This window comes from Schistocerca piceifrons, chromosome 5, assembly GCF_021461385.2.
Source record: "Schistocerca piceifrons isolate TAMUIC-IGC-003096 chromosome 5, iqSchPice1.1, whole genome shotgun sequence".
Classification (NCBI taxonomy): domain Eukaryota; kingdom Metazoa; phylum Arthropoda; class Insecta; order Orthoptera; family Acrididae; genus Schistocerca; species Schistocerca piceifrons.
This window is the reverse complement of record NC_060142.1, coordinates 286718569-286738123: the sequence shown is the minus strand read 5'-3', so window position 1 is coordinate 286738123 and position 19555 is coordinate 286718569. Positions and strand designations below refer to the sequence as shown.

Genomic DNA, 19555 nt, shown 5'->3' with positions numbered 1-19555 from the left:
TCATAACAGATCCTACGGTTTCTTTTCCATTCTTTTCTCTGTCACTCTTGACAACTACTTGGATCCATGAACTGTTCAACTGTACAGCTGACTGAGTGATAGTTCTTACACTTATATGTCCTTGTTATTGTGTGTAGTATATTCTTCCGAAAGTCTCCGAAAGTCTGGTTGTATGTCACCAGTCTCATAGATCCTAGCCACCAACCTGAATAGTCACTTGGTGGGAGTTTCCCCCATGACTTTGCAAATTTTGACAAAATATTATCTAACCCTTGTGCCTTATTTGATCACAAGTGTTCAAACACTCTGTTAAACTCTAACTCTAATTGGTTCCCCTATGTCTTCCATATCAATCTTGTAGAGGTCCTAATCTACTCTTCCTCCTGTCTGTCTCTGATCTGTGTTTTACAGTGGGCTCCCTGTTGCAATCTTGATGTTGCCACCTTTGCCTTAAATTTCACCAAAGGTCTTTTTCATTTTTCTATATGGTCAATCAATCCTTCTGACAACCGTTTCTTTTTCAATTTCTTCACATTTCTTGCAGCCATTTCACCTTGGTTTCCCTGCGCTTCCTATTTACTTCATTCCTAAGTGACTAACATTGTTATATTTCTGTAAACAAAAATAAAAACTTTGAGGATTGTCTATGAAACTACTATTCTGTCAGAGACAGCAAAGGACTTGGAAGAGCAGTTGAACAGAATGGACAATGTCTTGAAAGGAGGATATAAGATGAACATCAACAAAAAACAATGATAATGAAATGTAGTTGAATTAAATCAGATGTTGAGGGAATTAGATTAGAAAGACACAAAAAGTAGTAGGTGAGTTTTGCTATTAGGGCAGCAAAATTACTGATGATGGCCAAAGTAGAGAGGATATAAAATGTAGACTGGCAATGGCAAGAAAATCATTTCTGCAGAAGAGAATTTAGATTTAACTGTAAGGAAGTCTTTTTCTGAAGGTATTTTTCTGGAATCTTGCCATGTATGGAAGTGAAACATGGATGATCAACAGTTTAGACAAGAATAGAATAGAGGCTTTTGAAATGTGTTGGTACAGAAGAATGCTAAAGATTAGCTGGGTAGTCCATCCAACTAATGAGGAGATACTGAATAAAATTGGGATGACAAGAAATTTGTGGCACAACTTCACTAAAAGAAGGGATCCATTGACAGGATACATTCTGAGACATCAAGGGTTCACAAATTTAGTACTGGAGGGAAGAGTGGGGGATGAAATTCATGGAGAGAGATTCAAAAGAATGTAGGTTTCAGTACTCACTCAGAGACAAAGAGGCTTGCACAGGATAGAGTAGCATGGAGAACTGCATGAAACCAGTATTTTGGGTGCAGACCCCAACAATATTCCTACCTTCCTTGAACTTTTTTGTATTTCCCTGTTTTGTTTATCAATTCAAGTATTTCTTCTACAACTGGAGGTTTCTCCACCATTAACTTTCTTGTTCCAATGTGGGTTTGTTCAAGATCTGTGATTGCCCTTTATAAAGAAGTCCTATGTAAGTTTGTTCAACATCTGTTACTGGCCTTCATAGAGATGTCCACTCCTCTTCAACTGAACTGTCGACTGTGATATTCATTGTTGCAGTATCTACAGCCTTAGAGAACTTCAAATGCAACTCATAATTCCTCAATACTTCAGTATCCCATTTCTTTACACACTGATTCTTCTGCACAATTCTCTTAAACCTCAATTTACTCTTCATCACTACTAAATTGTGATCTGAGTCTATATCTGCTCATAGTTATGCCTTACAATCCACCATCTGATTTCATAATCTCTGTCTGGCCTTCAAGTAATCCAGCTGGTATCTACCCACATCTCCAGACCATTTCTATGTGTACTTCCCTTTAACGTAGTGGTTTCCATTACCTTCTACATTCTCATGCATTCATCAATGCTGGATGTGCAGCCGTGAAGTTTGAGGCGCCATGTCATGGACTGCATGGCCCCTCCCGCAGGAGGTTAAAGTCCTCCCTCGGGCAGGGGTGTGTGTGTTGTTCTTAGCATAAGTTAGTTTAAGTAGTGTGTAAGTCTAGGGACCAATTACAGCAGTTTGGTCCCTTAGGAATTCACACACACACACACACACACACACACACACACACACACACACACACACACACACACACACACACATCAATGCTGATTTTTTCCACCTTTTATGGATAGTTTCCCTACACCAAGGCCAAGAGGTAGCCCTGAACCTCTATCCTCTCCTCTACACTTGATATCCCTTCACTTATGACATCTGTGATTTCAGAGATTGCATGTCCATACAGTGTACAGGTTTGTTTACAGAGGCCACCTGGGTCAGTTGCCTGGTGCACAATGGTGAGCCACCAAAGAAACAGTATTATTTAAGTGATCACAAACAAGTACTCAGCTTATTCTGTAGCCTGTATTATTGTTGTCCAGTCCATGTGTTCAGTGCTATGCACAAGCTATACTTAATTGTATCTTACATGTTGCTCTATGAAGTACTATGTTCCATAAATTGTGTTTGTTCTTACTATGGCAACCCTCTTTGACAAGGCCATTGGCAAAATGAGGGTGACTCCTTATACCATAACTCTTTGTTTACCATTTCTGATGAATTTTATTTAAAATTTAGGTAGTGGCTGGGTCTGAACCTGGGGCATTTTGATTACTCATCAAACATGTTACCTTCCCCCACAGAACATTCGTTTTACTCATCTGACTGTGATGGACTGCCTCTCCCTGAATGTGGTTGACTGGTGTAGGTATTTTGAGACATATTCTTGTTAATCATTTAACTGTGGCAGAATACAAGGTCCTTTCATAGCAGTGCTACAAGTAGACTCTCATCACAGATTACCATTTCCTCTAAATTCAACAGATGGCATTTCAATTAAGAGTACACAATAATGCTGCCATTTTATGTGAATGTATTTGGCAAACACACAGTAAACTTCATAGTTTTCTATAAACTCAGTAAATAACTTCAAAAAATATATTTCAGGACCTCAATGTCAGCAGTTTGGCTGTCCAGTGCAATGCTTTGCATTATGTTGTAAACGTAGCAGTTGAAGTTTCATAGTGTACCTGGTTTTTTGGTTGATTCTACCTTTTTGCTCATTACTGTGAGACTGTATGTTGTTACAGACTGCAGTAAATGGGGTAAATATTGTAAATAAGGACTCTTGTCTCTCTTAGTGCTTTGTCAAAAGCCCAAAATATAACAAACAAATTGAGCACATTGGTAGCATTCAGTGTACAGTGTAAGTTGAGAGACACAATAGCACGACACCCGAGACACAGCACCCAGTCTTGTACGTAGCAGTTAAAAGTGTTTTACTGTAATCAAACTAACACTGCATGATGTCTTTTCTTCAACTGACCAATTTCATAAATAGTCTCCATTTCACCCTTATTTGTTGCTAGGGGCAGAAGAAGCAACAAACTTCCAGTAATCCAACTGGATGTGTTAGTATGTTTGGCAACTCATAGAAGATGACACACATCCATTATACCATTTTTGGCTTCAGTGGTTTCTTTAAGTGAATACATGGGTGATTTCCACAAGAAAACAACAGCTGATTCTGTCTTCCTTCCATATCCTACATGATCAGAATAACAGGATTGAAAGTCACACATGGGAGGTAGCAGGTGTTGCCAGTTCACCTTTCTCTGCCTATACAATATCGTTGTGGTAGCAACAGCTGGCTGTTTCCATCCTGGGTACATTCACATGTTGTCTGATAAATTCAATATTGGGTTTGCTTAGCAGGTTGTTGACAGTCTTATCAATTCCCTGCATATTTTTGGAATCAGTTTAGGACATTCAGTTGCATAAAATGTGCTCTACAAAAAAATAATGGAAACACTGAAAACAAATAATGATTATTACCTTATTAGCAGGAAATAACACCTGCAACTGACTGTGGCAACTCACACTCCAGGTAGCAGAGCAATATGACAAAGATAAGCTTGACAGGAGGCATGACTGAACTCATTCTCTAATTGGTTGTTATTATGGAAGCTATCCTGTGAGCAAGTAGCTGTCAATCACTTTGTTAATCTGATCCAGGTATAGTGCTTCATCTAAAATGAACTCAATATTACTGGGATACTGAACTCCTAACCTTTCTTCTGTATTACTAATTTCTTTAGCTTCTTATAAAATCCAAAATTAATACCTCAAATTAACAGATATTTACTGTCCATGGTCTCCATTGGAAGCACTGTTACCTGCTGCAGGCAGGAAATGCTATATGAACCTCAAGCAAGCAATGAGTAATATCCATTTGAATCTATTAATAAAGTGTTGCAGTAATGTATTTCACGATATAACTATGAAAACCTGTTCTCACAGTTAACAAATGTTATAATGGGATGTCTTGGGGGTGATATAAATAATGGAAACAGTAAAGATAACAACTCACCAAAATAGTTGGGGCACTGAACCATCAATAGAAATGTAAACAAGCATAAACAACACACACACACACACACACACACACACACACACACACACACACACACACACGCACGCACTCCCGCACGGCACCATTTTCCAGGCTGGGTGACTACACTGTATTGGCACTGTCACTCTTGGCTCGGTGAGGCTGCAGTCATGCATGGGAGATGACGATGTCATCAGTTCATATGTGTGTGCCTGTTTTGTAGCATTTTACTTCTGAAGAAAGATGTTTGAAGGTGTAGCAACATTTTCTGTCTTTTTTACATGCCTGCCCACCACTCAATGCCATAACTAACAGTGGGTTGTTACCTTTATGCCTTCAATTATTTAGTTTACATATTTTCATTCATATCACTATACTTATCCTGTTGTCTTACCCATTTTCAGTTTCAAAGTAGTTATTGTCAAATACGCAAACATTATTTACCTGCAGTAATCACCGTGATGATAAAATGGGGCAACTGTAATTGAAAAATGATGTGTTTGGTAAGCACTAACCTGTCTGGTACTCTGGTCCAGGGCAAATGACTCCCGTTAGACATGTCTGTTTGGGAGGTGGACGTGCTGTAGGGTCACAAAGGGCACTTGGCTCAGTACCTTCAGCACACCACACAGCTCTGGTCTGAACACCCACACCACATGTTAGAGAGCACTAAAACATGATTGATTAATGTTAGGTACAAATAAGGTATGTTATGGGTAAATATCTTTAATTTCAAAAAGTCAATAAACTAGATATAACTCCTTGTAACTAGATATAAATAATACATGCAGTGAAGTCAAATTAGAGCATAATAACTGTCAATAAAATGAGACTATTGGCTGAAAGTATGACACAACTTTTGTCAGCTGTGGATTTGTTGATGTCAGTATTATTATTATTATTATTATTATTATTATCAACTCCAAGGGAAACTAAATTTTAGCAAAGAAATGTCTAGAATTAGAATATAACAATTAAAAAACAAAGGTTCATTTGTCCAGCATTTACATGTCACAGAATTTATCAAAGGTGTCTATCATAATCAACAGAAAATAGTGCTGAACAGAGTTTTCAATTGATTCACTGGCATACTACTTTATCTTCATCATTTTCTAATTTAGATTACTACCTTATTCTATTGTTGTTGATGAAAAGTCTTCATGGTTCCAACTTCTGTGTCAAATTACCTATCATTTCCTCTTTCAAATTAAGTAAAATATTTTTTAGCTTCCTGTGTATTCTCCACATTTTGCATTCTGTTTCTCTAGTACTTCACATTTTCTTACTTACTGTCACTGATTACTTTTTACATTCTTTTGTAATTTTATATTTCTCATTTTATGGCCTATGCTTATTTTATTTTACTACACATATCCAGAAATGTCAGCTTCACTCCTTACATATTTTTCACTTCATTGCCCCTACTGATGGGAGTTTAATAATTTTGAAAACAGTCAAAACATTTCAGTCACTCTGATACATTGTAAGCCTAATCTATTTAAACCATTCATGATGAAAATCTCTTGTTACTTTTATTTGTGTTATGTTTCTCTCATAACATTTTACTAAACTTCATCACAGGTCCAACAGTTTGAAGACAAACAAACAAATATCTGGGATATCCCATTGTGTATTAAGAATTAGAAGCAGAGGATAGAATAGTGTGGAACTTCAGGGAAAAGTGATGAACTTGTGTGAAATAGAATAAACAGTGAATTGCATCAATCAAGTTAATTTGGATTTTTGAGTGAGTGCAAAGAATCAGTTGAAAGCATGATCAAGAAACAACTGTTCCTCTGTTATCCAGTCATACCATTGTACAAAGAAACAGACACAGAGATAGAGTATCAAATGTTACAGCTGAAATGACAACCGAGTAACCACCGAAAATGCAGCTTGTATTCTGAACACAAAAGTTGAATATTTTATTTTGAAGACATACGAGAGAGAGAGAGGTTTCATGGGTGACTGGTCAGTAGTATAGCCCAAGGTCTAGATTAGGTAGGACAGTGATATTTTTGTTGGGAGTTGACAAAGACAATGAAAACATCATAACCACTAACTCTGTTTGTAGAATAAATTGTGCTCTGAAGTGTAGCCAGAAGCATAAACTAGGCTGGAAGGTCATATTTTGCTTTTAACTGGTGAAGTCAACAAATGAATAATAACAAATGTTTTGTTTTGTTTTTATATACTGCACATTCCATATTTAATTATACCAAAACCCTTGAGTAATCCTTATTTTCAAAGTTTTTAATATGTTTGAAGGCTTTAATAATGAGAACACTACCACCCAAAACCCCTACATTCCTAAGGGGTTGAGAAGCTCTGATATTTAAAACACACATGATTATATGATGTCATAATCCTCAAACTGTTTGATATTGTCACTAACCAAAAATGACAGGTTGTGCTGTCTTTGTCACTACTTCCAAATACGAGAACCCTCAACATCGGATACTACTCATGAAGAATGGGCTGTAAAAAATATTTAATTTTATCATTATAATATAATATTTACCTTCAATCTGCAACAATTACACACAGCTGCATTTTAACCATATCCTTTATACAACATATACATCTCATCTCTTCTGTTGCACAAATCCATAACATTAAGAACAATACTGGGTTACTTATTCAGTGTATTGATGAACATAGATTTTTATATTGCCTTGTTGTATGAAACTGCAATAACAGTTCTATTAATAGTAACATATGAGAGTAAAGTTGCTGATAAGAGAACTTTCAGTACATCCCAATGCTTTGATTGCAGTCAGCAGAGAATCTTCTTGTTACAGAGGCTGAAACCAATTTTTCTTAAGAACCCTTATAAAAGCTGAAACAGAACTAGTTGGCCTCCATAGCACAGCACAACTCATCAGAAATGACACAAAATGGAAACTAATAAGATACACGAAGTAAAGGAACCAAAGGGAGAAGATCTGCAAAGAAAAGAAACAGTAAATAAATGTTTGAAGTTGACTTAAAAAGTAATGAACACCTTCAATGAGATAACAGAGTTTGGTATCAAAAATTACTTTATTAAGAGACGTTATGTCACATGTGATTGTGCTTTGAGGAGTTATGTTATCAGATTTTTTGCAAAGTACATTTTTATTTCTGTGAGTAACTCTACTCTGCTTTATGTTACATATACAAAAAGGAATATATTGATTTTCAATTTACAATCTTTAATTAATTGTCTTTTAACTTTTAATTCACAAGGAGAGCCCTGGTGTACTAGTAGGAACCACTTGAAAATGGCTTTTACGAAAAATTTTATGTCAGTATACTTCCATTTTGAAAAAAAAATGTCGATGGTCATGATTCAGGAGCCTTCCCAAACCAAGTGTAATCAACAAATAAGAGAATTTTACACATACATATCAAGCCTGTAGTCTAATAGGTTCATACAAATAGTACAATTAATGTTTTGGATGCATTGCTGATATATTTGAGAAGAAAAGCCCATGCTAGCTGGAGCTACAGCCAAGTGGTATAAGGCCTGCATTTTGGATCACAGTCAACTTCCTTGTATGTAAAACTGAATAAGACTTCCACTAAGAGTTTACAACACTTTAGTTGTTGCTGGTCTCCCATTGGGCACTTCCCCAGATTGTGGATAGAGGATTGCCCACGAGATATGGTAGGTACCAGGAAGATAAAATACCATGGATGGACCAAACCCAGCAGCTGCTACCTTGTAGCACGATATTGGCTTATCAAAGGCTGAGGGAGTTGACACTGAAAGAAAATCCTCAATTACATTAGGCCTAGCAAGCCAGTAAAAGAGCTTATTTGTAGTTTCTTTCAAGACACATGAGAGCCTTGGAATGCGATCAACTCGATTAAGTTACCTGCATGAGCAAACTCTTGTCAGGGATGATGGTTTACGACCTGATGATAGACAGGGTCTTGCAGAAATGCAAAAATCCTGGAGAAGACTTACATGGATTGGGACTATCAACTTACTCAGCCTCACAGGAAAATGTGAAGAATTAGTGGACATTATGGAAAGGAGAAAATTAATGATACTGGGGATGAGTGAAACAAAATGGAAAGGGAAGGGCATGAACAAATTAAAGAAACAGTGCACACTGTATTGGCATGGAAATAACAAAGAGATGAAGAATAGTGTCAGTTTCATCATGAATAAAGATCTAGAAGGAGTCACTGACATTCAGTGCATTAGTGAGAGAATAATAAAGATGACTTTCCATTTAGGGAAAGAAAAACAAACTTTAGTACAGCTGCACGCACCTCAAATTGGATGCTGCCAAGAGGATAAGAACAAGTTTTTTGAAGATTTGGAAAAAGTCATTAGTAAAGAGAGGGTGACCATTATAGGAGACCTAAATGCACAGTGGTCTAGGGGCAGCGTCTTTGATTCATAATCAAAACGTCTTCGGTCCCGGGTTCGATCCCCGACACTGCCTAAATTTTGATAAATAATCAGCATCGGCGGCCGAAGACTTCCGGCATAAGAAGTCAGCCTCATTCTGCCAACGGCCTTGTCACAGAGGGCGGAGGAGCGGATAGAGGTTCAGGGCACTCTCTTGTCCTAGGGGTGGGAAACTGCCCCTAAAGGCGGAAGAATCAGCAATGATCAACAACATGAGGATGCAGAAGGCAATGGAAACCACTGCATTAAAGACATGTAACGTGTATCCACAGGACATGTGGCCTGTAATTGAAGAAGTTACATGATGATCTCTCCATTGGCAAAAGATTCCGGAATAGTCCCCCATGCGGATCTCCGGGAGGGGACTACCAAGGGGGAGGTTACCATGAGAAAAAGACTGAATAATCAACGAAAGGATAACGTTCTATGAGTCAGGGTGTGTAATGTCAGAAGCTTGAATGTGGTAGGGAAACTAGAAAATCTGAAAAGGGAAATGCAAAGGCTCAATCTAGATATAGTAGGGGTCAGTGAAGTGAAGTGGAAGGAAGACAAGGATTTCTGGTCAGATGAGTATCGGGTAATATCAACAGCAGCAGAAAATGGTATAACAGGTGTAGGATTCGTTATGAGTAGGAAGGTAGGGCAGAGGGTGTGTTACTGTGAACAGTTCAGTGACCGGGTTGTTCTAATCAGAATCGACAGCAGACCAACACCGACAACGATAGTTCAGGTATACATGCCGACGTCGCAAGCTGAAGATGAACAGACAGAGAAAGTGTATGAGGATATTGAAAGGGTAATGCAGTATGTAAAGGGGGACAAAAATCTAATAGTCATGGGCGACTGGAATGCAGTTGTAGGGGAAGGAGTAGAAGAAAAGGTTACAGGAGAATGTGGGCTTGGGACGAGGAATGAAAGAGGAGAAAGACTAATTGAGTTCTGTAACAAGTTTCAGCTAGTAATAGCGAATACCCTGTTCAAGAATCACAAGAGGAGGAGGTATACTTGGAAAAGGCCGGGAGATACGGGAAGATTTCAGTTAGATTACATCATGATCAGACAGAGATTCTGAAATCAGATACTGGATTGTAAGGCGTACCCAGGAGCAGATATAGACTCAGATCACAATATAGTAGTGATGAAGAGTAGGCTGAAGTTCAAGACATTAGTCAGGAAGAATCAATACGCAAAGAAGTGGGATACGGAAGTACTAAGGAATGACAAGATACGTTTGAAGTTCTCTAACACTATAGATACAGCAATAAGGAATAGCACAGTAGGCAGTACAGTTGAAGAGGAATGGACATCTCTAAAAAGGGCCATCACAGAAGTTGGGAAGGAAAACATAGGAACAAAGAAGGTAGCTGCGAAGAAACCATGGGTAACAGAAGAAATACTTCAGTTGATTGATGAAAGGAGGAAGTACAAACATGTTCCGGGAAAATCAGGAATACAGAAATACAAGTCGCTGAGGAATGAAATAAATAGGAAGTGCAGGGAAGCTAAGACGAAATGGCTGCAGGAAAATTGTGAAGACATCGAAAAAGATATGATTGTTGGAAGGACAGACTCAGCATACAGGAAAGTCAAAACAACCTTTGGTGACTTTAAAAGCAACGGTGGTAACATTAAGAGTGCAACGGGAATTCCATTGTTAAATGCAGAGGAGAGAGCAGATAGGTGGAAAGAATACATTGAAAGCCTCTATGGGGATGAAGATTTGTCTGATGTGATAGAAGAAGAAATAGGAGTCAATTTAGAAGAGATAGGGGATCCAGTATTAGAATCGGAATTTAAAAGAGCTTTGGAGGACTTACGGTCAAATGAGGCAGAAGGGCTAGATAACATTCCATCAGAATTTCTAAAATCATTGGGGGAAGTGGCAACAAAATGACTATTCACGTTGGTGTGTAGAATATATGAGTCTGGCGATGTACCATCTGACTTTTGGAAAAGCATCATCCACACAATTCCGAAGACGGCAAGAGCTGACAACTGCGAGAATTATCACACAATCAGCTTAACAGCTCATGCATCGAAGCTGCTTACAAGAATAATATACAGAAGAATGGAAAAGAAAATTGAGAATGTGCTAGGTGACGATCAGTTTGGCTTTAGGAAAAGTAAAGGGACGAGAGAGGCAATTCTGACGTTATGGCTAATAATGGAAGCAAGGCTATAGAAAAATCAAGACACTTTCATAGGATTTGTTGACCTGGAAAAAGCGTTCGACAATATAAAATGGTGAAAGCTGTTCGAGATTCTGAAAAAAGTAGGGGTAAGCTATAGGGAGAGACGGGTCATATACAATATGTACAACAACCAAGAAGGAATAATAAGAGTGGAAGATCAAGAACGAAGTGCTCGTATTAAGAAGGGTGTAAGACAAGGCTGTAGCCTTTCGCTCCTACTCTTCAATCTGTACATTGAGGAAGCAATGATGGAAATCAAAGAAAGGTTTAGGAGTGCAATTAAAATACAAGGTGAAAGGATATCAATGATACGATTCACTGATGGCATTGCTATCTTGGGTGAAAGTGAAGAAGAATTAAATGATCTGCTGAACGGAATGAACAGTCTAATGAGTACACAGTATGGTTTGAGAGTAAATCGGAGAAAGACGAAGCTAATGAGAAGTAGTAGAAATGAGAACAGTGAGAAACTTAACATCAGGATTGATGGTCATGAAGTCAATGAAGTTAAGGAATTCTGCTACCTAGGCAGGGAACTAACCAATGATGGACGGAGCAAGGAGGACATCAAAAGCAGACTTGTTATGGCAAAAAAGGCATTTCTGGCCAAGAGAAGTCTACTAATATCAAATACCGGCCTTAATTTGAGGAAAAAATTTCTGAGGATGTACGTCTGGTAGTGAAACATGGACTGTGGGAAAAGAATCGAAGCATTTGAGATGTGGTGCTATAGACGAATGTTGAAAATTAGGTGGACTGATAAGGTAAGAAATGAGGAGGTTCTACGCAGAATCGGAGAGGAAAGGAATATGTGGAAAACACTGATAAGGAGAAGGGACAGGATGATAGGTCATCTGCTAAGACATGAGGGAATGACTTCCATGGTACTAGAGGGAGCTGTGGAAGGCAAAAACTGTAGAGGAAGACAGAGATTGGAATACGTCAAGCAAATAATTGAGGACATAGGTTGCAAGTGCTACTCTGAGATGAAGAGGTTAGCACAGGAAAGGAATTCGTGGCGGGCCGCATCAAACCAGTCAGTAGACTGATGGGAAAAAAAAAACAAAAAAAAAAAAAAACAGGATATGAAAATGTAATGGGACCTCATAGATATGATAGAAGAAATATAAAAGGTGAGCATCTCCTTGACTACTGTATGAGGAGTGGGTTGGTGGTGAAAAACAGTTGGTTTGAGAAGAGACAGAGACATAAGATAACACGATACAGTTGGGATAGATTACAAAAGAGTGTAATTGATTATGTCATCACAGATGAAGAGAGGAGTATAATGGTAACTGATGTCAGAGTAATCCCCAACAAGAGCCCTGACAGTTATCACCATCTATTAAAAGCAGACCTGAGAAACTTCCATGTGCGAAAAGTACAGAACAATAAAATGCAAAAAATAATCCTTGCTACCAAGAGATGAAAGGAAAAATGGAGAGGCAGAATGGACCAGACTAAGGTACACATTGGTAAAGGAAGCCACCGAAGTTTGTGGAAAGACAAATTTGATGACAAGAGAGAAGGAAACACCTTAGTGGAATGAATGAAAGTGTGAGAGCAGTAATCAGGGAAAGAAATCTCTTCAGGAAAGAGAGGGAACAGGAGAAAACTAAACCGAAACTTATTACAGATAAGGCAAAGCTCAGAAACGTCGAACAAATGTACTGAATCAAGAAACTGGAAGTTAAAAGAACAGGTGCAGAACAAAAGACCAAGGCATGGAAGGTACTCACTCAGAAATTGGAGGAGGACAGTAGAGGCAATAAGAAACTGTTGCGTAGGGTTGTCAGAGGTAAAAGCAAACCAATGAATACTATAAAAGCACTTGAAGATGAAAATGGAAATCTGACATGAGAGAAGTCCTGAAAAACCATTTTGACCGCCTATTAAATAGGTCAGTTGAAGAACCAAACACGTAACTGGAAATCCACACTTACAATGAGGAAACTCCCATCACCTGGACAGAAACAGAGGCAGCCTTAAAATCTATGCCTAAAGGAAAATCTTCGGGTGCAGATGATACTGACATGATAAAGGCAGCAGGTATCCAAGGCATACGATGGCTGCACTGAGTAGTCAGTGCCATATGGGCAGATAACAAAATACCTGCGGATTGGAGCAAGGGCGTAATTATTCCCCTGTTTAAGAAAGGTAGCAGGCGGAAACGCACCAACTACAGAGGAATAACACTACTGTCTCATGGGCTAAAAATACTTGAGAAGATCACAGAAAAGAGACTGAGAACTATCATAGAACCACAGCTGAAAGAGGAACAATATGGCTTCAAAAGTAACAGATGAACAATAGATCTAATTTTTAGCACCAGCATGTTGATGGAAAATTATTGGTCATTTTATTCCCGGATATAGAAAAAGCCTATGACAGTGTTGTAAGAGATAAGATCTGGGAATGCCTGAGGAAAAGAATGTGCTTGGAGGACTAATAAGAAAAATTCAGATGTTGTACGAAGACTGTACAAGCTATGTACAAATTGGGGAAGGACGATCATCATGGTTTGAGACCAAGAGTGGAGTTCAGCAAGGAAGTGCACTGTCCCCACTACTATTCATCACTGTTATGGATACAGCAATGAAGAATATCAAGGAGAAGTCAGGAGAACTGAATGCATTTGCTTTTGCTGATGACATCATGATATGGGGTGAAACTGAAGAGGAAATAAAAATCAGACTCAATGAATGGAAATCTCAGTTCCAGAAAATAACCTCAACATCAGCAAGACCAAGACAGTGGTGATTGCAGTCAACAGAGATGGACAACCAGCAAGTGTAAAACTAGGAGACCACCAACTCGAGTGTGTGGACAGTTTTCCTTATCTTGGAAGTGTAAAATCCAATGATAATTTGGTCAGAAATGAAATCACCAACAGAGTGCACAAGGGATCTGAATTCTACCAACAAGTAAGATCACTTTTATGGGATGACTTGATTCCAAAACCGGCCAAACTGATGATATTTAATAGCTATTTCATACCAATATTGACCTATGGTATTGAAACATATACCCTCACAAAAAGAGAATCATCGAGGCTGCAAGTGTCAGAGATTAAATTTCTTAGACCGGCCATCCAGAAGACCAAGATGGAGAAGTTAGGGAATGAGGAGGTGAGGAAAGAAGCAGGAATAAAAACATCCTATTACATCGAATTGGCACATCTAGACTTCGATGTTACGGGCGTGTGATGAGAATGGAGCCAACTAGAACAGCCAAAATAAACTTGGAAAGACAGGTGCGTGGGATAAGACCTCAAACCCGATAGATGGACTTGATTAAGGCTGAGCTAGTACCCTGAGGATGGACAGTGGATGATGTTTTCCATGAACAGGTGTATTTGGACAGGACGAAGTGGAAGAAGCTTATTACCAGTACCTGGGAAACTGGAACTGTTAAATGATGATGATGAGCAATAAAATAAAAACCATCTTGAAGTTTATCTATTATTGTTGTACTAAATGAAATTAATTTTATTGTGAACACAGTGGAAAGAATTTCTTTGCTTTCCCTGCATCTGTAATGCATTCCCCCCCCCCCCCCCCCCCCATCTCGATATATACAGGCCATTAGAATTGCTACACTTGCTACAGACGCAGAATTTAACCGACAGGATGAAGATGCTGTGATATGTAAATGATTAGCTTTTCAGAGCATTTACACAAGGTTGGCGCCGGTGGCGACACCTACAACGTGTTGACATGAGGAAAGTTTCCAACAGATTTCTCATACACAAACAGCAGTTGACCAGTGTTGCCTGGTGAAACGTTGTTGTGATGCCTCGTGTAAGGAGGAGAAATGCGTACTATCACATTTCCGACTTTGATAAAGGTCGGATTGTAGCCTATCGCGATTGCGGTTTACCATATCGCGACATTGCTGCTCGCGTTGGTTGAGATCCAATGACTGTTAGCAGAATATGGGATCGGTGGATCCAGGAGGGTAATACAGAATGCCGTGCTGGATCCCAATGGCCTTGTATCACTAGCAGTCGAGATGACAGGCATCTTATCTGCATGGCTGTAACGGATCGTGCAGCCACGTCTTGATCCCTGAGTCAACAGATGGGGACGTTTACAAGACAACAACCATCTGCACGAACAGTTCAATGACGTTTGCAGCAGCATGTTCTATCAGCTCGGAGACCATGGCTGCGGTTACCCTTGACGCTGCATCACAGACAGGAGTGCCTGCGATGGTGTACTCAACGACAAACCTGGGTGCACGAATGGCAAAACATCATTTTTTCGAATGAATCCAGGTTCTGTTTACAGCATCATGATGGTCGCATCTGTGATAGGTGACATAGCGGTGAACGCACATTGGAAGCGTGTATTTGTCATCGCCATACTGGCGTATCACCCAGCATAATGGTATGGGGTGCCATTGGTTACACGTCTCGGTCACCTCTTGTTCTCATTGATGGCACTTTGAACAGTGGACGTTACATTTCAAAAGTGTTACTACCCATGGCTCTACCCTTCATTCGGTGCCTGCGAAACCCTACATTTCAGCAGGATAAGGCATGACTACATGTTGCAGGTCCTGTACGGGCCTTTCTGGATACAGAAAATGTTCGACTGCTGCCCTGGCCAGCACATTCTCCAGATCTCTCACCAATTGAAAACGTCTGGTCAATGGTGCCCAAGCAAATGGCTCGTCACAATACGCCAGTCACTTGATGAACTGTATTATCGTGTTGAACCTGCATGGGCAGCTGTACCTGTACATGCCATCCAAGCTCTGTTTGACTCAATGCCCAGGCATATTAAGGCCGTTATTACGGCCACAGGTGGTTGTTCTGAGTACTGATTTCTCAGCATCTATGCACCCAAATTCCGTGAAAATGTATTGACATGTCAGTTCTAATATAATATACGAACACACTGAACCCATGAGTATAAAATTTCCTGTAATATGAACACAGGGCACTTCCACCACAGTTAGCAATGAGTTTGTTCATCAAGTATACCTGTATGAATGGAACTCACAAAGTCTCAGATATGTATGTATAAAATTTCTTAATTTTTGAGAGTTCTAAGAATTCCATTTGATCAACATGGATCCTATTTCATAACTTTTGATCTTAATTCTTAAAAATTAGGAGTGTAATGACCTGAACCTTTCAGAGGAGTTACACGTTTTACTGGCCCTCAACAAGTACACTGAAGCTCATCAAAATAGATCGGTCACAGAGTCTGGACTCTGACAGAACTCAGGAAACTGGTTTGAATGCGATAGTGCCATCCCATCCACTCCCTCTTGAAGTCTTGACTGAGTTGACAGACTGCTCTGTAGCATAGCCTGAGGTCTAGATTTGGTTGGGAGGTGACAACTTTTGCTTCTGGGTTGTCAGAGGCAATAGCTGTGAATATGAAATAAAGGTTACTAACAGCATTGCCAAAGGTCTATGTTCTCTCCTAATTTAACACACTTTTCATTGTAAGAAAATGTAATTTTGAGTAAATTCAGAAGAGCTGTAAAGCGTTTGAATGCTTGGTACTCAGCAGCTTGTAAATATTTGTTAATGAACATCTTCTAAACACCATTAACAGCACTTAAAATGTTTATAAGCCAACCAGTATTCAGGTGTTCGTGTCATCAGTGGAATCTGATACAGAGGGCGACAAACAGTTATATGTTCATTGACAATCTACAACAAGACAACTGTACACATAACAGCATGGTTGTAATTTGATTCTAGTTACCCATATGGCTGTTGCTTACTAGATGAACTTCAAGATGAGCATCACAAAAAATCTGTGACAGGCATGCAGGTATTGGTATAAAGGTACATAATGTAAGTTGACTTACGTTACCACTAATACCTATACAATTATCTTGTTGTAGATATCAATGCACATACAACTGTTTGTCATCCTCTGTATCAGATACCATTGATAATGGGTTATACAATCAACACCGGTTTGGTTAATAAACATTTTAAATGCAGCTCATGGTATTTAAAAGATGTCCGTTATCAAAACGGCTGAATTACGAGTACATAATACACAAATCTCCTGAGTATCTTGGTGCATATTATTATTATATCAACAATGAGAAAAGCAGGGATAGGTGGTTGGTGTGTATGTCTTACCAGAAAATAATAATTTTGGTTTAAAATTTGTTTGCTTTTCTAAATAAGAAAGAAAATGAGATCCACTCCACATGCATCCTTCAGGATGAAAAAAATGTGTTTATTACATGGAACAACTATATCTTAAGAAATGGCAGTTCATACTACAACATTCACACATCATTTCAAATCACACATTAAATAACAAATCTAACAGTCTTCTGATAAAATTTGGAGTCCCTGACTTATACAGCACCACAACATTATTTATATTACGATAGAGCTAACTGTTATGCCATTGCAATCCAGAACCTTATATAAATGATAGCCTATTGATTGTTAATGTCTTGATCAATAGATGACAGTATTGTACAAGCAAATACTTGGGGCAAAATTTCTCACAAAGAACGAAAGACAAAATCCTGCAACTGGTGCTCTAATGGCAACTCTTAATTAATGCCTGAAGGCTGTAAAATAACAGTTAAATTATATGAATGTGACAAACAGTGCATCTATTCATCCTGGGACTGAAAAAACTATGCCCAATTTGTGAGAGTGGAAAAAACAAAAAACAGTGACACTGCTGAAAGGTAAATGTGATACATTGCATATCTCAGTAAATGTAGATATAACACAAACAAAGATGGAATAAGCAGGGAACAACACCAGGAATCACTGCCAGAAACTAAATTTCTCACATAAACTGACATACTGGTACTTGGAAGAAACTGTGCATGTGTTTTAAATTATTTATTGCAAGAAAAACTCTGTAACATTATCTGCCAAACCAGGTGTGCTACGTAATGAAATCCAAGCACTTAGAAAAGAAGATGCACTGGTAAGATTAGATTAGATTAGATTTACTTTCATTCCAATTGATCCGTAGTGAGGAGGTCCTCCAGGATGTGGAACATGTCAGAAAAACAACAATACATGACAAATATTTAAACTAAAACAAATAAGCTAATGTACCATTCCACAGGTCCCAAGTGGAATGAACGTCATTTTTTAATGAACACTAAGGGTCATTTTACAAATACTATTGCACTGAATTTAAAATAAAAAAGTTTTATATTTATTTATAAGGTAAGAAACATGTAATACAACTACTGTAATACTTATTTACAATGAACACATTACTGCACTGAAATGGTGCAGAAGTTAGATTATACTTACACACACACACACACACACACACACACACACACACACACACACACACACACACAAATTTTCAGTGAACACATTACTGCACTGAAATTGTGCAGAAGTTATGTTGTACTTATATACAAATCAGTTGGTTTTCCTCAGAAATTCATCAATGGAGTAGAAGGAGTTGGCCACCAATAAATCCTTTAGGCTTCTCTTAAACTGAATTTCATTGGTTGTTAAGCTTTTTATGGCTGCTGGCAAGTTATTGAAAATGAGTGTTCCTGAATAATGCACACCTTTTTGTACAAGACTAAGTGACTTTAAATCCTTGTGAAGATTATTCTTATTTCTAGTATTGATTCCATGAATTGAGCTGTTGGTTTGAAAAAGTGATATATTTTTAATGACAAATTTCATTAAGGAATAAATATATTGGGAAGCTGTAGTTAGTATCCCTAGTTCCCTAAACAGGCTTCTGCAGGATGTTCTTGAGTTCACACCACATATAATTCTTACTGCACGTTTTTGTGCCCGGAAAACTTTAGCTTGGCTTGATGAATTACCCCAGAAAATAATCCCATATGACATTATGGAATGAAAGTAAGCATAGTATGCCAGCTTTTTCATTTTTATATCCCCTATGTCTGACAAAATTCGCATTGCAAACAGAGATTTGTTAAGACGCTTCAGCAGTTCTGTGGTGTGCTCCTCCCAGTTGAATTTATTATCAAGCTGTAATCCCAAGAATTTAACACCGTCCACTTCTTCTATCTTCTTGTCATCATATGTTAGACATATACTCTTGGGACACCCCTTACAAGTTCTGAACTGCATGTAGTGTGTTTTTTCAAAGTTTAGTGACAAAGAATTGGCTAGGAACCAGTGATTAATGTCTACAAATATTTTATTGGCTGATCTTTCTAAGACTACACTTGATTTGCTATTTATTGCAATGTTTGTATCATCAGCAAACAAAACAAACTTGGCATCTGGTAATGTTACTGATGAAAGGTCATTGATATACACAAGAAAAAGTAAGGGCCCCAAAATGGAACCTTGTGGGACCCCACATGTAATTAGTTCCCAGTTGGATGATGCCTGATAGCTTGATACATGTCTCTTTCCTAATAACACCCTTTGTTTCCTGCCAGAGATATAAGATTTGAACCATTTTGCAGCATTTCCTGTTACACTATAATATTCTAGTTTACTTAAAAGGATATTGTGATTTACACAGTCAAATGCCTTTGACAGATCACAAAATATA

The 19555-nt window shown here is 38.4% G+C and overlaps 1 protein-coding gene across 1 annotated transcript in view; it reads right to left on the bottom strand.

Moving 5' to 3' along the window:
• The window catches only part of LOC124798414 (protein madd-4-like), a 473991-nt gene that overhangs the window by 262188 nt on the left and 192248 nt on the right, over positions 1-19555 (bottom strand). The window contains exon 8 of the mRNA XM_047261811.1: positions 4964-5117. Within this exon, the coding sequence (XP_047117767.1) occupies positions 4964-5117 (154 nt within the window). The remainder of the gene's footprint in view (positions 1-4963; positions 5118-19555) is intronic.